The sequence below is a fragment of the Caretta caretta genome, chromosome 10, assembly GCF_965140235.1.
Source record: "Caretta caretta isolate rCarCar2 chromosome 10, rCarCar1.hap1, whole genome shotgun sequence".
Classification (NCBI taxonomy): domain Eukaryota; kingdom Metazoa; phylum Chordata; order Testudines; family Cheloniidae; genus Caretta; species Caretta caretta.
In genome coordinates, this window is record NC_134215.1 from 72,237,663 (window position 1) to 72,260,038 (window position 22,376).

General features: G+C 41.6%; 1 protein-coding gene across 10 annotated transcripts in view; it reads right to left on the reverse strand.

The window, feature by feature from the left end:
- Positions 1-22,376, reverse strand: part of AKAP13 (A-kinase anchoring protein 13) — a 325,971-nt gene that overhangs the window by 156,943 nt on the left and 146,652 nt on the right. For all 10 annotated transcript variants that reach the window (XM_075133185.1, XM_075133183.1, XM_075133179.1 and 7 more), the window contains one exon: positions 17,122-17,305. In XM_075133185.1, coding sequence (XP_074989286.1) covers positions 17,122-17,305 — 184 coding nt within the window. The remainder of the gene's footprint in view (positions 1-17,121; positions 17,306-22,376) is intronic.

Genomic DNA, 22,376 nt, shown 5'->3' on the forward strand with positions numbered 1-22,376 from the left:
AGCTGTCCCTCTCTTGAGCAGAGACCTGCATCTCACTTCCTGCTGACTGGGGGTTTTCCAGGCTATGAGTTCCCCAGCAAGTCAGACTGCCTAAGCAGGCCTGCTTTGCTTTCTCCTCAGAGGCTATAAACAGAGTAACTGCCCATAGGCATAAGCTACCCATAGCTTTCCCTAAGCAAGCAAATTTATTCTCAAGGTGAAAGCATTACAGAGAAAAACACCCCCCCCCCCCCCCCACGAAAAAAAAAGCCCTGTGCACATGCTAAGAAGCTTACCGGAGATCACCCCAACTCTGACAAGGGCTCTGGGAGGAGTCAGTCCCTCAACCCCACTGAAGGGTTTTTTCTGTGGTTACAAATTCATAAAACCTTTTGCTCAGAACCAGAATGCCCATGAATTTCAGAGTAATTTTTTATATAGTTTAGGCCTCTGATCTTGCCCTCACATAACAGGTGATCAGATTACAAAGATTTCCCCCTCCCACTCAGGGCAAAGCTTCAAAAGGCTGGTTTCTTCCATAACCAGATAGGGTACACTTGCACACCTTTCCTCCCTAGAGACTTCCTTGAAAACCAACTTAACTTTGAAAGCTCATTTTTTGTCTAGCACATTGCTTCAGATAAAAATATTATCCACTCTTTCCTGTCAGTGTGTAACTATAAAGTAGACAACACCAGCAATGGGAAAGGAAATTTAAATTTACTGTGCTAGTCCCTTCCTCATCTTGGAATTCCTCAACTTGGAATTTGTATTTTTACACAGAATCTTTAGTTTTTACATTTTGTGAATAAACAAAAACATATATTAACTATTAAGTAAATTTTACTGAAAGTACCATTGTCACCCATTCATCGTGCACAGCCTTCCCCTCCTGTGGTGGATATTTGAATGTGCTTTAAATTTACATAGTTAAACATATTCTAATAAACTATTTCTGGCATATAAAATTTATTCAATGGTGTACAGGGGTTCATCTTTTAATGCATCTCAAATTTTACTTCAGCCTCCAGATATGAGTAATTAAACTTATGAAAAGATGCTGAAAACTTTATAAATCACTCCTAAAGACCACGTCACTGCGTTTGGCAAGGACAAATTTCATGTTGACGGTAATGTGCTGTTCAGTCCTGTAGGCAGCAAGGCTGTAGGCTACATTGTAAGGCAGACAAATACAAATGGCAATTTATTTTATTTTATTAGAATGATCGATGGCACTGGTAGGATTTGAACTTGCTTAAAAATTGTAAGTAGATCAATAAAACATTGTGTTCAACTGAATATTGTGGCTAGGGAAACTAAAATGAAACTCTGAGCTTTAATCACAGAAAAACCACAGATTTTTTTGTTTTTTTTTTAAATCAGAGAATTTTGGAGTTTTTATCAAGGAAAACTAGGATCCCTGTTGATCAGATCTATGCAGTCAGAGTATCCACACAGCACTGAACAAAGTTCAAGCATAAAAACTGGGATGAATTCTCTGCTCTCAGTCCCTGTTTTGGTTGTTCCAAAATCCTAGTCAGAAAAAAGATATTCCTGGAGGGAAGAAATTTCTCTCTTTGAGAACAGATGAACAGTGTTTGCAGCCAATAAGGAAAAAATATTTACCAGGCCATCCTGCAGCTACAGAAACATCTCAGATTAGGATGCAAGCCCAAAATGGAGTGAGAGCCAAAGCAATTAACCCAAATCACTGCTATCACCAAAATAATTCAGGCCATGGCATACTGAATCCAAGAAATGAATTAGACTGGTCACACACTAGCGCAGTTAGTACATTTGAAATGTAGAACAGCACAATCTATTTTCATGTCCAAAGGCTGCCCAAGTAGATCATTTGCGCTTCCCTGGTGAAGAGCAAGCACTTAAGTAACGAAATAACAGATTTAACATGGCAGAGCAAATAGGATGGCTCTGCATCGCTATCTCTGCAACGGAAAGAGATAGAAATCTGCAGCTGTACAGCAAGTCTTAGAACTTCCTGCAACTACTGATGAGATATTTTTTAAAGAAGAGCGAGAAGGGGAAAACAAAATGTGCTTCAAAAACAGAGAGACGCATTTGCAATTGGACTCTGAGGTCCTAAGTGCAAAGTTTCAGATACTGAGTTGCACAGGTTTGAAAATCATATGGAGTCCATGCACCATGTGAGTAATTCTGAAGGATAAAGATTTCCCAGTATGCAGGGGGAAAAAAAAAAGAGAGAGAGAGAGAGAGAGAGAGAGAGAGAGAGAGAGAGAGAGAGAGAGGGAGGATTGGTGAGTTCAATAGATGCTTGTGTTAGGAAAGAATTATCCAGCATCTTTCAATAACAAGCCAAGAAAGTTGTGCTGGAACTCAACATGTTATTTCCTGGGGTTAGCCCCTTCAGACTTTCACATTCTGGAGCTGGACTTTGACTCAAACAAGGCAAAAATTAGCCGTGTTGCCAACTCTCATAATTTTACTACTCTCATGATATCTGATTATTATTCTGAAATCCCCAACTCCCTGATTCATGTGATTAATGAGATAATCTCAGAGGGTTTTTTAGTATGTTTCTAGCCCTCACGGCTGTGAAGAAAAGCTGGACAACATGAACTTTAAACTCTCAAATACCAGAAAGCAGATAAAAACACACCACTTTTTTTTTTTTTAATTAATCTCATGATTTTTCATCACTTGGTGTTGGGAAATGGCAATACTGGAATAAGCACTAGATAATCTATTCAGATTTTAGTGAGCGCTCTGTGACAGAACAGGGCAAACAACTTCAGTAAAGCTCACAGTTAGATCCTTCGCTATTGAAATTTAACGACACTGATGACAGGGTCACCATTAAAAAGTCAACATTTCCGCAAAGCTACCACAGTGGTATATCAGATCCCAGAGTATTTCCCTAGTTCTAGAAAGGAATTCTATTATGTGGTTGCTCTGGGTAAATAACTTTTAATGGTAAGAACTATAGTTACTTATTCTAGCAAATACTATCACCGCTGAGAGGACACGATACTTCACAGCTGAAATGGTATTCACTACCATTGTGCAGGGGCAATGCAAAATAATCTGGAAATACAGCCTCTCAGAACTACAATAAAGAAGAACTTTAATACTCACCAATGACATTTTCAAAGAATCATAGAATATCAGGGTTGGAAGGGACCCCAGAAGGTCATCTAGTCCAACCCCCTGCTCAAAGCAGGACCAATTCCCAGTTAAATCATCCCAGCCAGGGCTTTGTCAAGCCTGACCTTAAAAACCTCTAAGGAAGGAGATTCTACCACCTCCCTAGGTAATGCATTCCAGTGTTTCACCACCCTCTTAGTGAAAAAGTTTTTCCTAATATCCAATCTAAACCTCCCCCACTGCAACTTGAGACCATTACTCCTCGTTCTGTCATCTGCTACCATTGAGAACAGTGTAGAGCCATCCTCTTTGGAACCCCCTTTCAGGTAGTTGAAAGCAGCTATCAAATCCCCCCTCATTCTTCTCTTCTGCAGGCTAAACAATCCCAGCTCCCTCAGCCTCTCCTCATAAGTCATGTGTTCCAGACCCCTAATCATTTTTGTTGCCCTTCGCCGGACTCTCTCCAATTTAACCACATCCTTCTTGTAGTGTGGGGTCCAAAACTGGACACAGTACTCCAGATGAGGCCTCACCAATGTCGAATAGAGAGGAACGATCACGTCCCTCGATCTGCTCGCTATGCCCCTACTTATACATCCCAAAATGCCATTGGCCTTCTTGGCAACAAGGGCACACTGCTGACTCATATCCAGCTTCTCGTCCACTGTCACCCCTAGGTCCTTTTCCGCTGAACTGCTGCCTAGCCATTCGGTCCCTAGTCTGTAGCGGTGCATTGGATTCTTCCATCCTAAGTGCAGGACCCTGCACTTATCCTTATTGAACCTCATCAGATTTCTTTTGGCCCAATCCTCCAATTTGTCTAGGTCCTTCTGTATCCTATCCCTCCCCTCCAGCGTATCTACCACTCCTCCCAGTTTAGTATCATCCGCAAATTTGCTGAGAGTACAATCCACACCATCCTCCAGATCATTTATGAAGATATTGAACAAAACCGGCCCCAGGACCGACCCTTGGGGCACTCCACTTGATACCGGCTGCCAACTAGACATGGAGCCATTGATCACTAACCGTTGAGCCCGACAATCTAGCCAGCTTTCTACCCACCTTATAGTGCATTCATCCAGCCCATACTTCCTTAACTTGCTGACAAGAATACTGTGGGAGACCGTGTCAAAAGCTTTGCTAAAGTCAAGAAACAATACATCCACTGCTTTCCCTTCATCCACAGAACCAGTAATCTCATCATAGAAGGCGATTAGATTAGTCAGGCATGACCTTCCCTTGGTGAATCCATGCTGGCTGTTCCTGATCACTTTCCTCTCATGCAAGTGCTTCAGGATTGATTCTTTGAGGACCTGCTCCATGATTTTTCCAGGGACTGAGGTGAGGCTGACTGGCCTGTAGTTCCCAGGATCCTCCTTCTTCCCTTTTTTAAAGATTGGCACTACATTAGCCTTTTTCCAGTCATCCGGGACTTCCCCGGTTCGCCACGAGTTTTCAAAGATAATGGCCAATGGCTCTGCAATCACAGCCGCCAATTCCTTCAGCACTCTCGGATGCAACTCGTCCGGCCCCATGGACTTGTGCACGTCCAGCTTTTCTAAATAGTCCCTAACCACCTCTATCTCCACAGAGGGCTGGCCATCTCTTCCCCATTTGGTGATGCCCAGCGCAGCAGTCTGGGAGCTGACCTTGTTCGTGAAAACAGAGGCAAAAAAAGCATTGAGTACATTAGCTTTTTCCACATCCTCTGTCACTAGGTTGCCTCCCTCATTCAGTAAGGGGCCCACACTTTCCTTGGCTTTCTTCTTGTTGCCAACATACCTGAAGAAACCCTTCTTGTTACTCTTGACATCTCTTGCTAGCTGCAGCTCCAGGTGCGATTTGGCCCTCCTGATATCATTCCTACATGCCCGAGCAATATTTTTATACTCTTCCCTGGTCATATGTCCAACCTTCCACTTCTTGTAAGCTTCTTTTTTATGTTTAAGATCCGCTAGGATTTCACCATTAAGCCAAGCTGGTCGCCTGCCATATTTACTATTCTTTGTATATAGAAGTTGTATGGGTTAAGGGACCCACTGCAACATGCTCAGGTGATTAACTTTTCACCAACTACCACACCCGACTCTGTGTGGGTATGGATATGGGTATGTGAGAGTTTGTGTATATATGTGTGAGAGAGAGAGAGAGAGAGAGATTCACATTTTAGGTGCCTCCAGAAATATGTAGGAAAGCAGCAGCAAATACATTTGTTTGTGCCCTCAGAATATGTTATGGACTACTCGCTAGTTTGAATGCTTTCCGAGGTGGCAAGAAAGAGTTAAAAGTTTACTTGCGTAATAGTGACTAATTCCTTACCATACTGCATATGGAAGTGAATAGCAGCAGGCTAGAAGATTAGGACACTAATAATTCTGGATTGTGTAACCACTGCTCCCCAGTAAAAGGTGAAATGTTAAACACATGGTTTCAAAATGCCTTACACTGTAATCTGGGAAACGTTCAGACCACTGATCAAATACCAGACAATATAAAATTCCTCTCAGAAAGATGGTTTAATTTGCATCCCTTCTTTAATAAAATGTTCACAGACTTTCATATCCTCAGATAGTGAGCAAAATTATTCTCAGTGCAATTCAAATTATACTTCTTCCCACAAAGGGACTACACTCTTTTAAACGAAGTATTTTTCAGGCTTCAATGCGGGCTGTAAAATAAGAAATCAAAACAGCAACACTGATATGATATATACTTGCAAGCAAAGCAGTTCACATACTATAAATTCCATAAGACATAATTGCCATAAGAATTAAATTAATTCTTCCTTTTGTTTTATATTCATACCAACTATCTTGAATTCAAAAAGACTGGTGCCTCTTGGCATTCACCTCTAGAGATCCAATACTGTACCACTCAACATTACTTAAGGAACCGAAACAGCCTATTACAGGCAATTAGTGAAGAAAAGGGATGGCCGAATTTTGCATAGCTGATGCTCTCACTGGAAAATTAGGGTAAGTCTGGGAGCTGCATGTATTTAGGATAAAATGGAGCAGATCCACCCAACCTCATCTTTAATACACAGGTGTGGCCAACGGAAACTACTTCGGCATGCAATGTTCTACCTGTAGCCAAACAAAGGTTTCTCTGGTCAAGATGAGCATTGCATAATGAGAAATGTTGTCTCTGCAGGACACACCTACATAATGAACATGAGCATGACTACCGGCTATGTTAGAACTCTATGGAAGGCTGCATTTTGCTTGCAAGCCACCCCTTCGACTATATCTGATATAGGAGGATCTTATTCTTACTCTTGCTTGTCCCCAGCCCTCTCCTTTCCCTTGAGGGAGGTAAGAGATCTTCCCCTCACAGTCTTTTTTTGACTTCTTGATTGGAGCTGTAGAGGGAGACCTATGCCGGCCAAGGTGCTCGGTGTGGAGTCGGACCACTGCTCCGGTGCCAGAGTGAGTGTCAACTTCATTAGAAGTGCTTTTAAAAGGATATCGCACACCTTCTTCATCTTAGGTTTGAAAGACTTGCAGATACAACACCTGTTACTTATGTGCCCCTCACATAAGCACCATAGGCAGCAGTTATGTGGATGGCTGATGGGCACAGGCCATTTGCAGCGATCGCAGGGCTTAAAGCCTGGGGACTGGGGCACGCCCTGTCCCCTGGCTGAGTCCCATTCGAGACTACGAGAACTTCAAGTACTACTACTAAGGGTAACTAACTGTAACTACAACTATACTACAAGTTCTAGGAACAGAGAACGAGACAATGCTAGCCGAAGCAGCAGACGTTTCCAGCACCGTCACTGGTGGCAAGAAGGAACTGAGGGAGCTGGCGGTGCCCCTTATACCATGGCATATGTGCGCTGCTCCAGGGGATGCCAGAGCCGGTCCCCTATGGATACTGCTGAGAAAAAAACTTTTGGCACCGGTGCATGTGGCGAGCACACACACCTAATATGGAATGGACATGAGCAAGCACTCAAAGAAGAACTGCTCTTCTTGTATGTTGGTTAAGAACCTGTTACAAACTTGTTTTCTATCTACAAGGAACCCTTTTGCTGGACTAAATGGAATCTTATGCAGAACAACTTTGATGGTACACTGGAATGCCTATTGCTAAGTTATTCTACCCACAACCCCCAAAAAACCTTATTGACTCTGTAACAGATAAATATTCACAGGGTAATAGGTAACAGTGTTACCAGCTTAAAATAAGGAAGTTTTGCATAATAAATGGAACAACATGGAAAGCACTATCATAGCCTATATAAATTCTAGTACAATATGAAAATTGAAAGAGAGAGTGGCAATCAAAGCCATTAAGCAGCTGAGCTAGAGTGGGCATTCAAGGGGCTATATCTATCCAACAGGACACAAGTGAATATGGGCTACTTGATAGGACACCAGGTTTCGTCTGTTGTATATTACATTTTAACAGGATAGTTTCTGAGCCATAACTGGGTTTGAAGGAATGTTTATCCATTAACTGGAAGAAATGCTGAGAAGCTGAGGTGCTATGTTAGTTGCAAACATAGAGGTTCAGGGGGAGGAGTAGACTTGAAGTTTGGGGAGAGGGAAGGTTTGGGTGCAACCATGGGGGAACATGAAAGGGACATAATTTCCCGCACTTTTCTTACAATCCTCGTGATGCCTCCCTCAATGTGAATGCTTTAAAATGGTTACTCTGAATCAGCCCAGTCTAGTAGGGACAAAAAAGAATTTCCCAGATGAAAGACCTTCGGTGACCTGTATGGAATGAGCTAGTATTCTTCATCAAGTTTCTAGCAGACAGCTACACACCTCACAAAAATAATTTCCTATAATTAGCCCTCATTAGCATGCTCAGCAGAAATACTGAAGAATGAATGGGCCATAGAGACCACACTCCCACTAGGTTAGGGCTGTGACAAAGGAGATGTCATGTTCCAGCTTTGTCAACCTGGTGCCTCTTGCAAACAGTATATTTCATAAAAATATTTATAAGTGTTACTTTCTGACGCTGAACATTCTGTGGATTCAAGCTATCTGACTAATTAATGAGTCATTCTATCTCTTCTGGATAACAATGAAATTAATACCCCTATTAACCACTGTCTGTGTAGCCTCTACATTCTGTGTGTCACAATGGCAAAGCCAGCCATCCCCTACAATTACAGAGGTATGAGGACACCATCAATACTGCTACTATAGAAATAAGCACCTAAACGCTCACAAATTTATTAAAGGGGCATTTCCAGGTCAAATTAAGCCGAAAATTCAAGTTTGTAAAAGCCTTTCGACATATTCTCCACTGTTTTGCACCTTGTGTCATCATATACACCTGTGCAAACTGAGTGCAAAATACCATAAAATGCTACTATCCTGATTTAGCAGTGTTATATGACCACTCTGCACTCACTTTTCATAGGTGTAAATGACAGCAAAAGATACAAGAGAGACAAGATGGGTGAGGTAGTATCTTTTATTGGGCCAATTTCTGTTGGTGAGAGAGAAGCTTTTTAGCCACACAGAGCTCTGCTTCAGATAAAAGATATGAGACAGAGGAGACTCAAGCCCAAATAATGATAATGATGATGTTTTGTTTTTTTTTAAACTTCTGATCATATACAAATGTTTCCATGACTCCACTTTTTTAAATTGCACCTTTTAAAAAAAATACTCTGTAGTGTTGCAAACACAAATACTACAGCATTGTATTAGGGCACAAGACCCAGAAAGCGTCACTGTCTAGGAAGAAAAACTATGAATAAAAGTTAGACTGATCAGATCAGTCTGCCCAAGCTGAGTGAAGTCCAAAATAGGAAACAAACAGCAAAAAGGGTTAGAAGTATATTCTTATTCTTTCTTGCCATAACTCATGATAGTACGCTTGGCTGTCATGCAATTGGTCTCTCTAAGGTCCAGTAATGCCCAGCTCATGTTCCGAGCCTTTTGTCTCCCCCTTGAATGTCTTCCATCCACAACCATTGCAAAGGCCAGCCTACCAATATAACTCTCAGGTCTTCACTAGCTGTGTCCCTAACAATGTAGCCTAGTCTCCCTCAACTTTGTTTTCAATTGGGGCAACCTGCATTAGGCCCCTCACAATCTCATTTCTTTCTGTCTCACAGAGTGTCCAACCATTTGACCATCCCAACATCTTCATATTGGGGAACATACTGATTTATTTTCTTGTGGAAGGTCAAGTCTCTGTCCCATACGTTAGGAGGGGTCAAATTACAGTTTTATGCACTCTAGCCTTTAACTTTATTGCCATCTTTTTATAAAGGAGAACTGGGGTCAGCGCCTATCATTTGCATCAAGTAGCTTTGGTACAATGCCGAGCATCACTCAGGAGGACACCATTGTCAGCAACCACTGATCCGATGTATTTAAATTTTTTCACTCTTCTAAGCTCTCTGCCCGTAATATCTTTTGGGGGTGGGTGCTCCTCCCGCAGTCAGCATAGCCTCGATCTTACCAACATTCACTCCAAGCACTGCCGACTCAAAACTGTGCTGCCAATGTTCCAAATTGGTACCTGCAGAGTCTCACAATGTTTTGCGCATGCCACTGGCCATCAACAAACAGGGTGTGCCAAGGTGTCCTTCCTCTGTACACTCTCACTGAGCGCATCTAAGACACCTGTAGACAAAAACCGCTGACTCCTGGTGTAGGACAACATTTACTGGAAATTCTCTGCATAGCCCCGTTTGGTTTTGACACAGTAGTCAAGCCATCATACCTAACCCAGATAAAATGGATATATCCGTCTAGCACACCTGCCCATCGCAAACGCTAATTACCTTGGTACATGATCATACACCTTCTCCAAGTCCACAAAGACTATGCCCAGTTGCCATCTCTTTTTGCTGAACTTCTCCATGAGGATTTGTAGAGCAAATATGGCATTAATTTTACTTCTTCCTGGCCTAAGTCCATATTGACCGTTCCAAATTTCAACTGTTCCATGCAAATACTTTTCAATAATCTTCTCCCATATCTTCATAGCATGTGATGTCAGCTGAATTGAGTGATAATAGGAAATACAGTGTAATATCTCCTTTATGTTTAAAAATGGGCACCATGAAGCTTTTAAGCCTTTCATTAGATATTTTCCTCTTTCTTAAGAATATAGTTCAACAGACTTGTAAAATATAGGAAACCTCCCCTTCCCAATGACTCCAGCCCATCCACCAGTACTTCTTCTGGCCCAGTTTCCTCCTTTTTCATTCTCCTATGTGCCTCCCAAACCTCTTCATCCTGCGTGTAATTTTTCATGCCCAAGTTTGGCTTATGTGTTCTTAGTTCCTCTCTTGGGTTCTCTTCATTAATCACTCTTTCAAAATAATCACCCCAGACTTTACTGATTGATTCAGCATTTGTTTGCAATATACCATGTCCGTTTCTAATAATACACAAACTGGTTCACATCCCTCATCATTTTCTCTCGACTTAATCAGTTTGCAGATGGTCTTTTCTTCCTCATCTCCTCCTTGTCAGTTATACAGTTTGTCACTGGCCTAAATTTTGTTTGTCATAACACGCCTTTTAGCTTCCTTTTTTGCCTTCATATACGCCCTATTATCACTGTTCAAGCCACTGGCCTACTGTTTTTTTAAAGGTTACCTTTTTCTTTTCAATGATTCTTTCTTTTGATGATTCCATCACCCAGTGTTCCTCCTTATCCTTTTCGGCACTGATTTCATCACTCCTAGGACTCCTTGTGCCACATCCAGCAATATTAACTTTAGTTTGTACCAGTTATTTTCCACACATCCCTGTGTGTAGTCTGGAAGCATATACATTACTTCTTCTTCAAAGATTTTTTTCATTCCTATCTTTAAGTTTCCACCACTTCAGCTTTTCCAGTGCCCAGCAGTTCAGATGTTTCTGAGGTCTCTGCATTCTGAAGTCCATAATAAGTCTGTGTTGGTTTATAATGCTCTTGCCAGGTATTACCTTACAATTGATTATTCATGAGCTATTGCTTCTTCTTGTCAAAAAGAAATCAATTTGGGACTTGTGTCTGCCACTTGTACACCTTATGAGGTTGCTTCTGGTGTTAGCAATCACTAGACAAGTCTGTATGGCCATTTCCAATGGAGTTTTCGGTTCCAATGTCGTGCCTTCCATGGACTGTTTCATACCCAGTCTTTGCAAATTATAACATGTGTACTTAGATCTGCTTGATAATTATCTTCTCATTGGGTGGTATGTTTCCAGTAAGGCACAACAACTGATCCATAAACTCCACTTTTACCTTTTGATCCTCTCCTAACTCTAGTGCATATCCACTTACTATATGGACAGTTACGTCTGGTCAGTTTAATACTCAACTCATCAGCCCGTCTGACATGATGGTAAACTCTACCAAATGCCTCTGAATGGTTTCATCCAGAATAACTCCAACACCATTAAAAGCATATTAGATTTTAATATTTTTAAATTTAATAATATAAGGTGATATTAATACAAAGAGACAACTCATTTTTAGTATTTTTTTAAACTGGACAGTGTCCCTGTAATATCAAATCTACTGAGAAAACTTTAGGAGAGGGAAAGGAAATCAGTTGTCATCTAGTGAAAGAAGACAACGCTGGGAGGGAAAGAAATTTGATATTCTTATCAGGAGGAGGAAGCATTTCATGAGCTTTGGAGAAGGGCATGAGTCTCAAAGCAACCCCCACTCTTTTCCAATTATGGTTGCTCTCGGCCATTGGCAATTGAGATGCTTTGCACACTCCTGTCCATGTGCTTAATATTTATGCATCTCACTCTGCCACCATCATTCCTCCTAGTTGAAGGGTCAATAAGAGGCAACCTTAGGAGGACATGTCACCTTTCATCTATAAGTTATCAGTTCAAATCCAGCTGAGGACAAGCACATAGGCATTTTCAGACTGTCAGAGAAGAAGCACCGGCTTACATACAACAGCCAAAAACCTGGAGCTGATATGAAGCCAGGTACTTACATCAGTACATGCGTATAAGTGGTGATTCTGGGAGTGCATTTACATAGTAGGCAACTTTCCTGCTAGGAATAGGTTAAGTTAAATAAAACTACCTAGCCATGAAAATAAATGAAAATGTCAAGTGACTTATCCTCATTTTTGTTATTGTTATTATAATATTTGGAGATGAGAGAGGGGAAGAGAAAGTCTTCAGCTTCTACCCTGACCACAGTTAAAGCCCTTATTCAGCAAAGTATTTAAACACATGCCTATCTTTAAACCCACACTTAAATCCTTTGCTAAATAGGAATGGGATTACTCATGTATTTAAAATTAAGTGTGTACTCAAGTGCTTAAAGTGACAGATACATAGAAAAGTACCCATCTCAGAGGCACTACTGAAAGCATCTCATTGGGACAACAGCACAGACCTCATCACTTACGTATTTTAGATCAAGGATTGCAAAATGCTCACAAAACATCTTGTTATCCGTGAGATTTTTTTTTCTTTTATGTTAGTTGGGTCTCGGTCAGTATGAACTTGGAAATTACATCAATTTTCTGACAAGAACCACACTTTGTCCTGCTTCTCTGTGCACTGATTTACATCTTCACATGCTGAGGCACCTGGCTATTATCAGAATATTTTAAGGAAGGGTAATACTCTCCCTATGATCCCTTAGAAACCCACCAGACAGTGATAACGGCACAGACGCAGAACTGACTCAAATGAAAATCAAAAGGTTTCTAGGAGAAATTAGTGACTGCTTAAGCTTTGAATCTCTCCTTTCTCTCATAAGTGTCCAAAAATAAGAGCCAGACAGGACAAAAAAAAGGGGTGTATTCCTTGTGGTTCTTTTCATCCTTCTCACCTACTTCTTTTTTTATGGTGCCACACTCATGATTAGCTGCTGAAAGATTCCACATGTGTAGCTCACTGAAGATTTTTGCACTTTTCGGTCATTAGACTAAAAGATTTAGGCTACTAAGAAGCAATTCAGATTATGAAGGCGGCATTGTTAGGTTGTTTATAGACACATACACACAACAGTATGTCAGATTTTAAAAATAATCATCAACAATGTGCAGCATTCCCGAACACATTCAAGGACAATAAGAAGAAGTGGAGATGATACAATGAGAAGTCCTGCAAAGTGGCCTGAGTGATCTTCCCCTTGCTCTAGTCTTTGCCATTCACAATCTCAGCTGCTAATTTTTAAACATGTTTATATATTTTCTTCCCCAATTTTCCCCCTTGCCCCCAACAATGGCGGCGGGGTGTTAGTGTGTGTGTGTGGAGGGGTGTCAGTCAACTGGCAAACTGAATATCAGCTAGTCCTTGGAATCTCCTCCTCTACCTGCTTCACAAAGCAATGAAGAACATGGACCTGATAGCCTGGATTACTACACTGCATTCTATTTGGAAACATCTGCTAGTGCAAAATGCAGCTGTCCTCTTACACAGCCAAGTTACTGCCAGGAAGCAGGAGACCCCTACGTTCCAGAGTGAGCTGGCTCTTAGGGTATAATCTACACAGCAACTGGGAACATGCCTCCCAGCATGGGTAGACAAACACAGGCTAGCTGTGCTCGAGCTAGCATGCTAAAAACAGCAATATGGCTATGGTGGCACAGTCAGCTGCTTGAGCTAGCCACCCGCCTACATACCCCAGGGTTTAGGCAGGTTCATACTCCAGCAGCTAGCTCCAGGAGCTGCCTGTGCCACCACATACACACTGCTATTTTAGCGCACTAGGCTGAGCAAAGCTAGTGTGCTTGTTTACCCATACTGCAAAGCACATTCCTTTAGAGGTCATCTCTCCCTTTGCATGATCACATGGGCATTGAGGTTAGCTGAGGCTCTCAAGCTCACAGTAGGGCCAGAATTAAACATGAAAGGGCTATTGGCAAACCATTCTCAGTGAAGGGACCTCGAATCTGGAATTCGCTCCCACCACCGCTCTAAGAGACAGCTGGCTTTCAAGGCCAGCCTATTTTCCTAGCTGTTTTCAGAAGGGGATGGATCATTATTTGGTCACTGGATATTACCCTGCAAGTTAGAGAGATGCATTTAAAATGTCTAATAAATAGATAGATACTTAGCAAATGTGGATGAGCTCCAGTAACGGAGGATCCTGATGGGATGTTTTGGAACATATCACTGCCTCAGGCAATAGATTATTCCATTTTCACTAGGAGAGAGGCAAGGTTTATTTTGCAAACCTTATTTATAGATAAAACAAAGGCGCACAGGGGTGATTTATGACTTATTCATCACACCCCCAGTAAGATCCCACTTCATTTTAGTTTGCTGTCTGTTCTAATCCAATTCTGTCTTTCACTCTTGAAGAAACTGCGATCACACCTCTCATATTAAGATAGAGATGATGCAGGGACCAGTTAACATAAGAAAGCAACAACTCTCCAGGAGTTATAAGGAAGAAAATGTTAAGGCTGTTTTCATGAAGAACTGCAACAGCTTAAAAAGGAAAAGCCTTTTTCATAAACAGGTAGGAATCAAGGGAGAGAGAGAAAGGACTCATGGGATTTTTTTTAAATTTGACCACGTCCCAGAATTCCACTGGCTTCCGCTAAGCATCCCACAACATGCAGTGAGAAAAATCCAAGAACACACGCAGCTCAGCAGCAAAGCAAAAAGGACCATGGGATAACCTCTGAGCATACAACACACTTAGTACATGTCAAGCCCACGCCATGTACCCAATGGATACGTGCACACAACAAGCGGTAGTGAATCTTCAAGCCCAGGTCAACAAACTCAGGCTGATGGGACTCATGCTACCTCACTAAAAATACCTGTGCAGATTCTGGGGGTGGAGCTTGGACTCTGAAGCCTATCCCTGTCTCTAGACTTCAGAGCCCAAGTCACATCTACAAGGCTATTTTTATCACAGTAACATGAGCCCAAATCTGTTGACCTGAGCTCAAAGGCTTACTGACCAGGGATGCGTAGACTTACCCAATGATACAAACGGAAAAGGGCACAGCTCTCCTGTGTGCATGTTATTAGTATGGCTCACATATTGCATGCCAACCAGTGTCAACTCAGTGCAAACTAATCCCTTCATTTACACAGAGCCTTAATTTTCTTTGGGGCAGGGTCTGACTTTTTTGTATTATTTGTTTTAACACAAGGGGGTCCTGGTCCACGACTAAGGTTTGTAGGCACTACGATAGCATAAATAATAATATATCCACACGTCATGTCCTCACTAGTCAGGCTAAGAGGGGGATTCCGTATCTTGTTGCTGAAGCTAAATAATGTTTTGAGAAAATAGTATGGATAACAGGAATTCAGTCATATTGGTAGCATAACTGGAATTTGGTCTTTTATTTTCACAGGTGAACTACAAGGCCATCACAAAGCCTCTTGTCTTAGGTCAGAGTCGATTCCAGAGAAAAACAGTAAGGGATACTGCCAGAAATTCAAAGACTCAGAACTTTTAGTTTTCACTACAACAGAGATCTGACACTCCAGTACTTGAACCAATTGTGAAATATTCCTCAAGTACACTGCGCAGCTGTTGTAACAGCTTTATTTCCCCATTTTTACTAAACTATCAGCTCTATTCTTATTTGGGTAATAATAATATTTACAGTACTTGCTGGAAGCTATACAATCAAGTTTTGACTGATGTAATTTTCTTGACTGCATCCTGTCTTTCTTGACTACCTTGTTATGTTGCTAACCATCTAAACACCTAGGAGAGTTTCACCTTATTATAGGATTGATCCATTGATTCCAACTTTAATGCAGTATACAGACAGGAGGTGTGTTGGTATCAGAGTATTATGGGGATTGAACATTGTCACAGAATGATTCATATATCAAAAGATCACTTGGGAAAGCAGGTGTAACGCCCACCACCATGCCTCCATATTATTCCCAGATGATGGGTATTAAATGAAAGCTTAATACAGAGCTTCTTTTTCCCCCCCCCTCTCTACTTTAACATGGTGTTGATAGACAATTTTGAAACTTGTGAGATGGAAGATTAAATTCAACGACTTCAGCAACATTTATCAAAAGACTGATTTTCAGCTTCGAGAATTATTCTCCCCCATTTCCTAAAACAACAACCACCAATGCATCCAATGAAGTGAGCTGTAGCTCACAAAAGCTTATGCTCAAATAAATTGGTTAGTTTCTAAGGTGCCACAAGTCCTCCTTTTCTTTTTGTGAATACAGACTAACACGGCTGTTACTCTGAAACCTAAAAATTCAGAGTAGAAAAGGAAAGTTAATGACGAAGAGCTTGAGATGACAAGATATAATGACAATGACAGTAAAAATGGATACCAATATAGATTAAGTGTGCAACTGGTTAAAACTTTTTCTCCTTCTTTGACAAACATTCCACTCAAAGCAAACAGATTAAATAAGTGTCATCAGCCTTGGCTTTCAAAACTAGATCTCTCAATATACTGTTATCAAAAATAACTTCTAGTCCTCCAAAACATTCTTGTAAAGCACTTCAATAAAGAAAATAATGTGAAAACGCATACATGATTGGTCACTTGGGACTAGTCAGTATGTCTTCACACACCTCTCATTTTGTTTTTAAACACACAAGTTAATTTCAATCCAGACTTTCAGGGCTATATATCTTTTCCATAAATGTTCATATTTTATTCTATAGGATCAGCATGGCTTATTTTAAGCAAAAACTGGTAGAGAATATTATTTAATAGAAAGAAAAACAAAAAACCTCACCCAAACTCCCAATATCTGCTTTCCACTGGGGGATCTGGCACTTGTGCAAGGAAAAATTTCTTCACTTGTATTTGCTTAAGGTTTAACTCTAACTACTGTTACAAAAATGACGTGACAGCTGTAAACAGAAGACTGTGCAACAAAAACCGAAATGAGACTATAACATGACTATTGCATTTCCCATAAACCTTGAGGTCCTGCCCAACCCTTTCCAGCAACAAAGGCAAAAATAAAGAGTGAACAACAAAAACTGCACCTAATTACAAAGAACAGTACTTGGATTCGTGTTATTCAAATAACTGCACAATACAGGCAAGGATGCTGCAGGGGATGGAAAGCCAACACAGGAACTTAGAAAAATTATTCTTACTCTGTCAAAAGCTGATGCAGCTTCTGATAGCCCCGCTCCAATGCCAAGCTCACAGGTGTGGCCCCTTCGTTGTTGTGGATACAAAGAGCTCCTCTTCCACCTGGCTGCTGTAGCAGAAACCATGTCAACCTCAGAAGGCCCAGCCTCACTGCAAAATGCAACAACGTCTCCCGGGGGCTACTCTCTGGGAAGAAAGAAAAAAGAAAATGAAATGTGCAGAATATGGATTAGATGAATGCCACTTCCCCACATCCCAGCTACTGGAGCTGAGCCACACTGATGCAAAATACAGTACAATGGTTGGCAAAAACTTGCAGTCTCTCAGAGCCAAAAAGCAAGGCAACCTAAACACTGAAGCACCTGGAAAAACATATGCGAAGGCTGGCTGTTCACATTCAGGAGAGGCTGGCACCTCAGAATGAGCGGATCACCACAGTGTAGGGCCCTACCAAATTCACGCCCATGAAAAAGGCCTCACAGACCATGAAATCTGGTCTCCCCCTGCGAAATCTGGTCTTTTGTGTGCTTTTACCCTATACTATACAGAATTTATGGGGGAGACCATCATTTCTCAAATTGGGGGTCCTGACCCAAAAAGGAATTGCAGGGGTGTTGCAAGGTTATTTTAGGGTGGTCACGGTATTGCCACCCTTACTTCTGTGCTGTCTTCAAAGCGGGGTGGCCGGAGAGCAGCGGCTGCTGGCCGGGCGCCCCGCCCTGAAGGCGGCGCAGAAGTAAGGGTGGCAGCACCGTACCATGCCACCCTTGCTCGTGCACGGCTGCCTTCGGAGCGTGGTGGCTGCTTACTGAGGGCCCAGCTCTGCAGGCAGCAGTGAAGTATTAAGGGCGACGATACCGTACCAGGTCCTCCTTACTTCTGTGCTGCCCCTGGCGGGGACTCTGCTTGCAGAGCCGGGCTCCCGGCCAGCAGTTGCCGCGCTCCAGCTGCCCAGCTCTGAAGGCAGCGCCGCCGCCAGCAGCAGCACAAGAGTAAGGGAAGCAGAACCGCAACCCCCTCTACAATAACTTTGCGACCCCCCCACAACTCCTTTTTGGGTCAGGACCCCGACAATTACAACACCCTGAAATGTCAGATTTAATCAGCTGAAATCATGACATTTACGATTTTTAAATTCCCACGACTGTGAAATTGACCAAAATGGACCATGAATTTGGCAGGGCCCCAGTAAATTTAATTCAAGTTGTGAGTGCTCACGACCTCTTAGGATCAGACCTACTGCAGAAGTTAATGAGAAAAGGTGCAGTTCCTAGACGGGCTTGATATCTAGAGTATTTAACTACCTCTAAATAGAAGATCAGTAAGTTCAAGTAGGCTGTGTTTGTCTGTACTTGCTGATACTTTTCTCCCACATAAGACTGAATCAATTTTTTGGCACTGCCAAATTTGGTGTTTAATGACACAGATTCCTCCCTGGGCACAGCGAAAATGCTAAACTGAAGGCATAAATCTGGAGCAGGTATAAAAAGAGGACCGTCTACACTTTCTCAAAGAAAGCAAAAAGTGAGGACTTTCTTTTTCTAATTTGATTAAGCATTAGACCAGCTTTTACAGTGCCCATGTCAGCAGACACAGCATTACATAGAAACTGTATAATTTTGAGCAGCAGCATTTGTCAGATGGGTGCACTCCCTCCCCGCCTTTTACATTTAACAACCATGGTCTTATAATTTGATTTTAAAAAAATCACTGTGTCTAAGCTTTCATCTCTGAAAAATAAATCCTTATTCAAAGAACTGAAGCCCTAGAACCTTGCTCTGAACAGCAACAACCAGAAATGAGCTCCAGATGCACTGTGAAATATTGTATTTGGAGATCAAAGCATTTGTGAGATCTGTACCCAGAACATGGACATTTGGATTTTAAAATCTGCAAGAAGAGGTTAAAAAAAAAACACCTAAAGATTTGTTCTTGAAAATTAACAAAGGATTTCAGCATTGACTGGTGTAGCTTTAAAAGGCACCCTATACACTGCAGTAAACCAAACGAGTGAATAGATTCAGTGAAACACCCTGAATATTGTAGTAAAAATGTATAGGCTTATTAATTCAGTCGACAACCAAACTAATAGATCAGGTTACAATGTGAGTGCATAATGCTTCTAAGATTTAATCAGGTAATTTCTCTCAAGCACATTTTTGAAGGATACCACAGTACAAACTGCTAATTCCTTTGTTCAGATGGGTTTTAAGGGACATCATTAAGGCGTTTAGTCAAAAAAAAACAAAACAAAAACAAAACAAAACTAAAACAGCGATTTCTCTGCTTTTTGCCATCTAGCTTTTGCTGAGCTTCTTGGCTGGCTCAGCTCCTGCAAAGCCTAATCTGTATTCAAGTACCAAAAGCTTCCTGGCACAGTCTACCATACAACTTCGAATTAGGGCTTTGGCTACCTGCTTTCTCCCTCCCCTGCACACACCCACTACACACCACCCCAATCCCAGCCCGCTCCTGTTTAGCATAAAGGAAAATTACACCCTCCTGAATATGTGAGCATGTGTGAATGGTGGTGCCAGCTGATTAGAGGAAGAACGTAACCGAGCTTGCTCAAAGACAATATTTGTAGCCAGGGAAACACCGAAGACAGGGACATTAGTAGAACATGCTACAGCATGGCACTTTATAGACGAATGAGAAGACAAGATATCTGATCAGAGGTCATTACAATCTTAATAAGTCAGGACAAAAAGATGGCCAACTGTATGGGAAGGAAAATGGGGCCTGAGGAGACCGTAGAAAAGTTGCTGTGAAGGAACTTTTCCAGCGAGGAGAACAGTAGATTCAAAAATGACCTTCCTAGGGGCTTGTCTACACATAAATATTGTACCACTTTAACTGCACTAGTATAATAAAGCAAATCAACCCTCCTATCGTGGATGCAGTTTCAGTGGTATAAAATGATATGAGCATAGCTTATTCCTGTACTGAATTGGGGCATCTATGCTACTTCTCCCAAGACAGTTTCTATCATTTTTTTTTTTAAATGGGAAAAATTTTCAAAAGCACCTCAGTGATTTAGGATCCCAAGTCCCATTTTTAAAAATGACAGACTTCTTCTATGCTTAAGTCTTTTTTGAAAATTGTACCCAACTTATTACAATACAAACAGTCTTCCAAGCAGCAAGACATACACAAATCCAAGCTCTTCTGTTTCCTGTGTTTGGATACTACCCTTACATGCAAGGATCCATATATGCTACACTAATGCCTCTGAGTACCAACATGAGAGAGTGCAGTCTTCTACCAGAAGAGATGGCACTTGCCATGTCGAGCACATTAAACAGAAAAAAAAAACCTCACCATCCAGCCTCAGGCCCTGAGGATCTGACTACTGTGTGAACTGGCATCAAACCGCCCTAACAGAGACAAGCAGGAATGACGGCAGCCAACAGACACCGTACTGTACACACAACAACCGTGAGTGCTCAGGACAGGAGTCTTAGCTGAACACATTTTCAGCGATAGACGATACAGAACTTACATGGCTAGTGTTAAAAAGGGATGCGCCATCTATGAACTGGATTAACTTTCCAAAATAAAAATGCATCTGTCACTGTGACAGCTGCTCAAAGCAAGTTTATAGCCCGTTTGCATCAGACCTTGTGAGGAATGGGGAAAAAGGAGGAAGGCAAAGAAATGAAGCTATGTCTACCACCCCACCCCCCCTTTTTTTTTTTTTGCCTAGCAACAGGGGAATCTTAGGGCGCTGGACTTTAGAAATTCAGGCAGAGGTTTGTTTGAACAGGTTGGCATGGTGCAAAACGCCCATCCCAAGCGTGGAAGAGTTACACAACCTTTAGCATGGATTAGCTGTAGCTGTTTTCCATAAATGGCTGAAAGCAGAAATTTAGCAGCGGTCTTCAGAATCATCAGGCATCCCATAAAGTGGTAACACAAAGCCCTTTGCAATTAGAGAATTACAGAAATAAAGTACATGCAATAGTGGGAGGTCAAGGCTATTTTGTTCCTTCTATGTCTCCTAGTAATAGGCAAGGTTTAAAACATATGATTAGTGCCCCATAATGAAAGAACACTTTAATCCAGCTGGCAAGGAATGCAAGATTTTAGAGTGTGGGGTTTTTTGTTTGTTTGTTTTTTTGAGGAGAGGGTTGTTTTTGGCAGTTGTGGCAGATAAATAAGCAGGCAGTTTAACTGGATAACTAAGGATCAACTTTCCACAGAGAACTGTCAATCTCACTTTGTTAACTGACAGGATTAAGGTTTAAGGTGCTTTTAACCAGTAACAAAAAGCCACTGAGGAAGAAAATGCTTGAATATGACAGATCTGAGAACATACACAATGTTCCCTGAGCCAGGGGCTTCATTTTTAATGACCTTGATTGAAAGGAGCTAAAAAAAAAAAAAACTTCCCAGGAAGAGGTACAGAGTGAGTGATTGTGGAACTCCCCATCAAATCTGGCTTCCATCCCTGCACCCCTCCCTCTGTGGGAAACTGCCCTCTCACTCCGCTCAAACCTCACAGGTCAGTCGGACAAGGAAATGGAAACATGTTATTGTCACAGATCAGTAAGTCCCAGATGACCACCTGAACCGGCAACGTTAGAAGAGGAGGGTCAAGACAGACGGACATTGTGCCTTAAAGTGTTGAGAGATGAAACACCAACTCAGCTGAAAATAATTGATTTGTTGGTAATTTTTTTAATCTTATAAACTGTGATTTTCAAAGGAATGTAGGGGACTGAAATGCCTCAATTCCTACTTCTTTTGAAGGGAATAGAGAGTGGCTTTGATATCTGTCACAGAATCTTTTATTGAACAGTAGATTTGGGATGGATGGACTAGAGTGCAGAGACCACCCTGTACAAAAAATAATTTTATTTTGCTTGCAATTATCCAGTCCCCTTTTCTCCTCCCATTGCTGAAGATATCTTGCATTTTGTTCTGAAAAAGGTTTTCCCTCACTATACAGGTTCTCACTGTTTTTTAGTTGCAGTGAAATGATAAGATCATATGCACAATGCTTATGCTCAAATAAATTTGTTAGTCTCTAAGGTGCCACAAGGACTCCTCGCTGTTTTTGCTGATACAGACTAACACGGCTACCACCCTGAATACTATGCTGTTGGCACAGGAAAGATGATGTATTCCACACAGTTACTTTACTGCAACATACAACAGGAGGTGAATGTGAGGGAGCTGACTGCACATGAATATGGAAGTCTGTAGTTAAAGCTCAAGCATTACTGGTAGCTACTCCACAGAAAGGGGTCAAGGG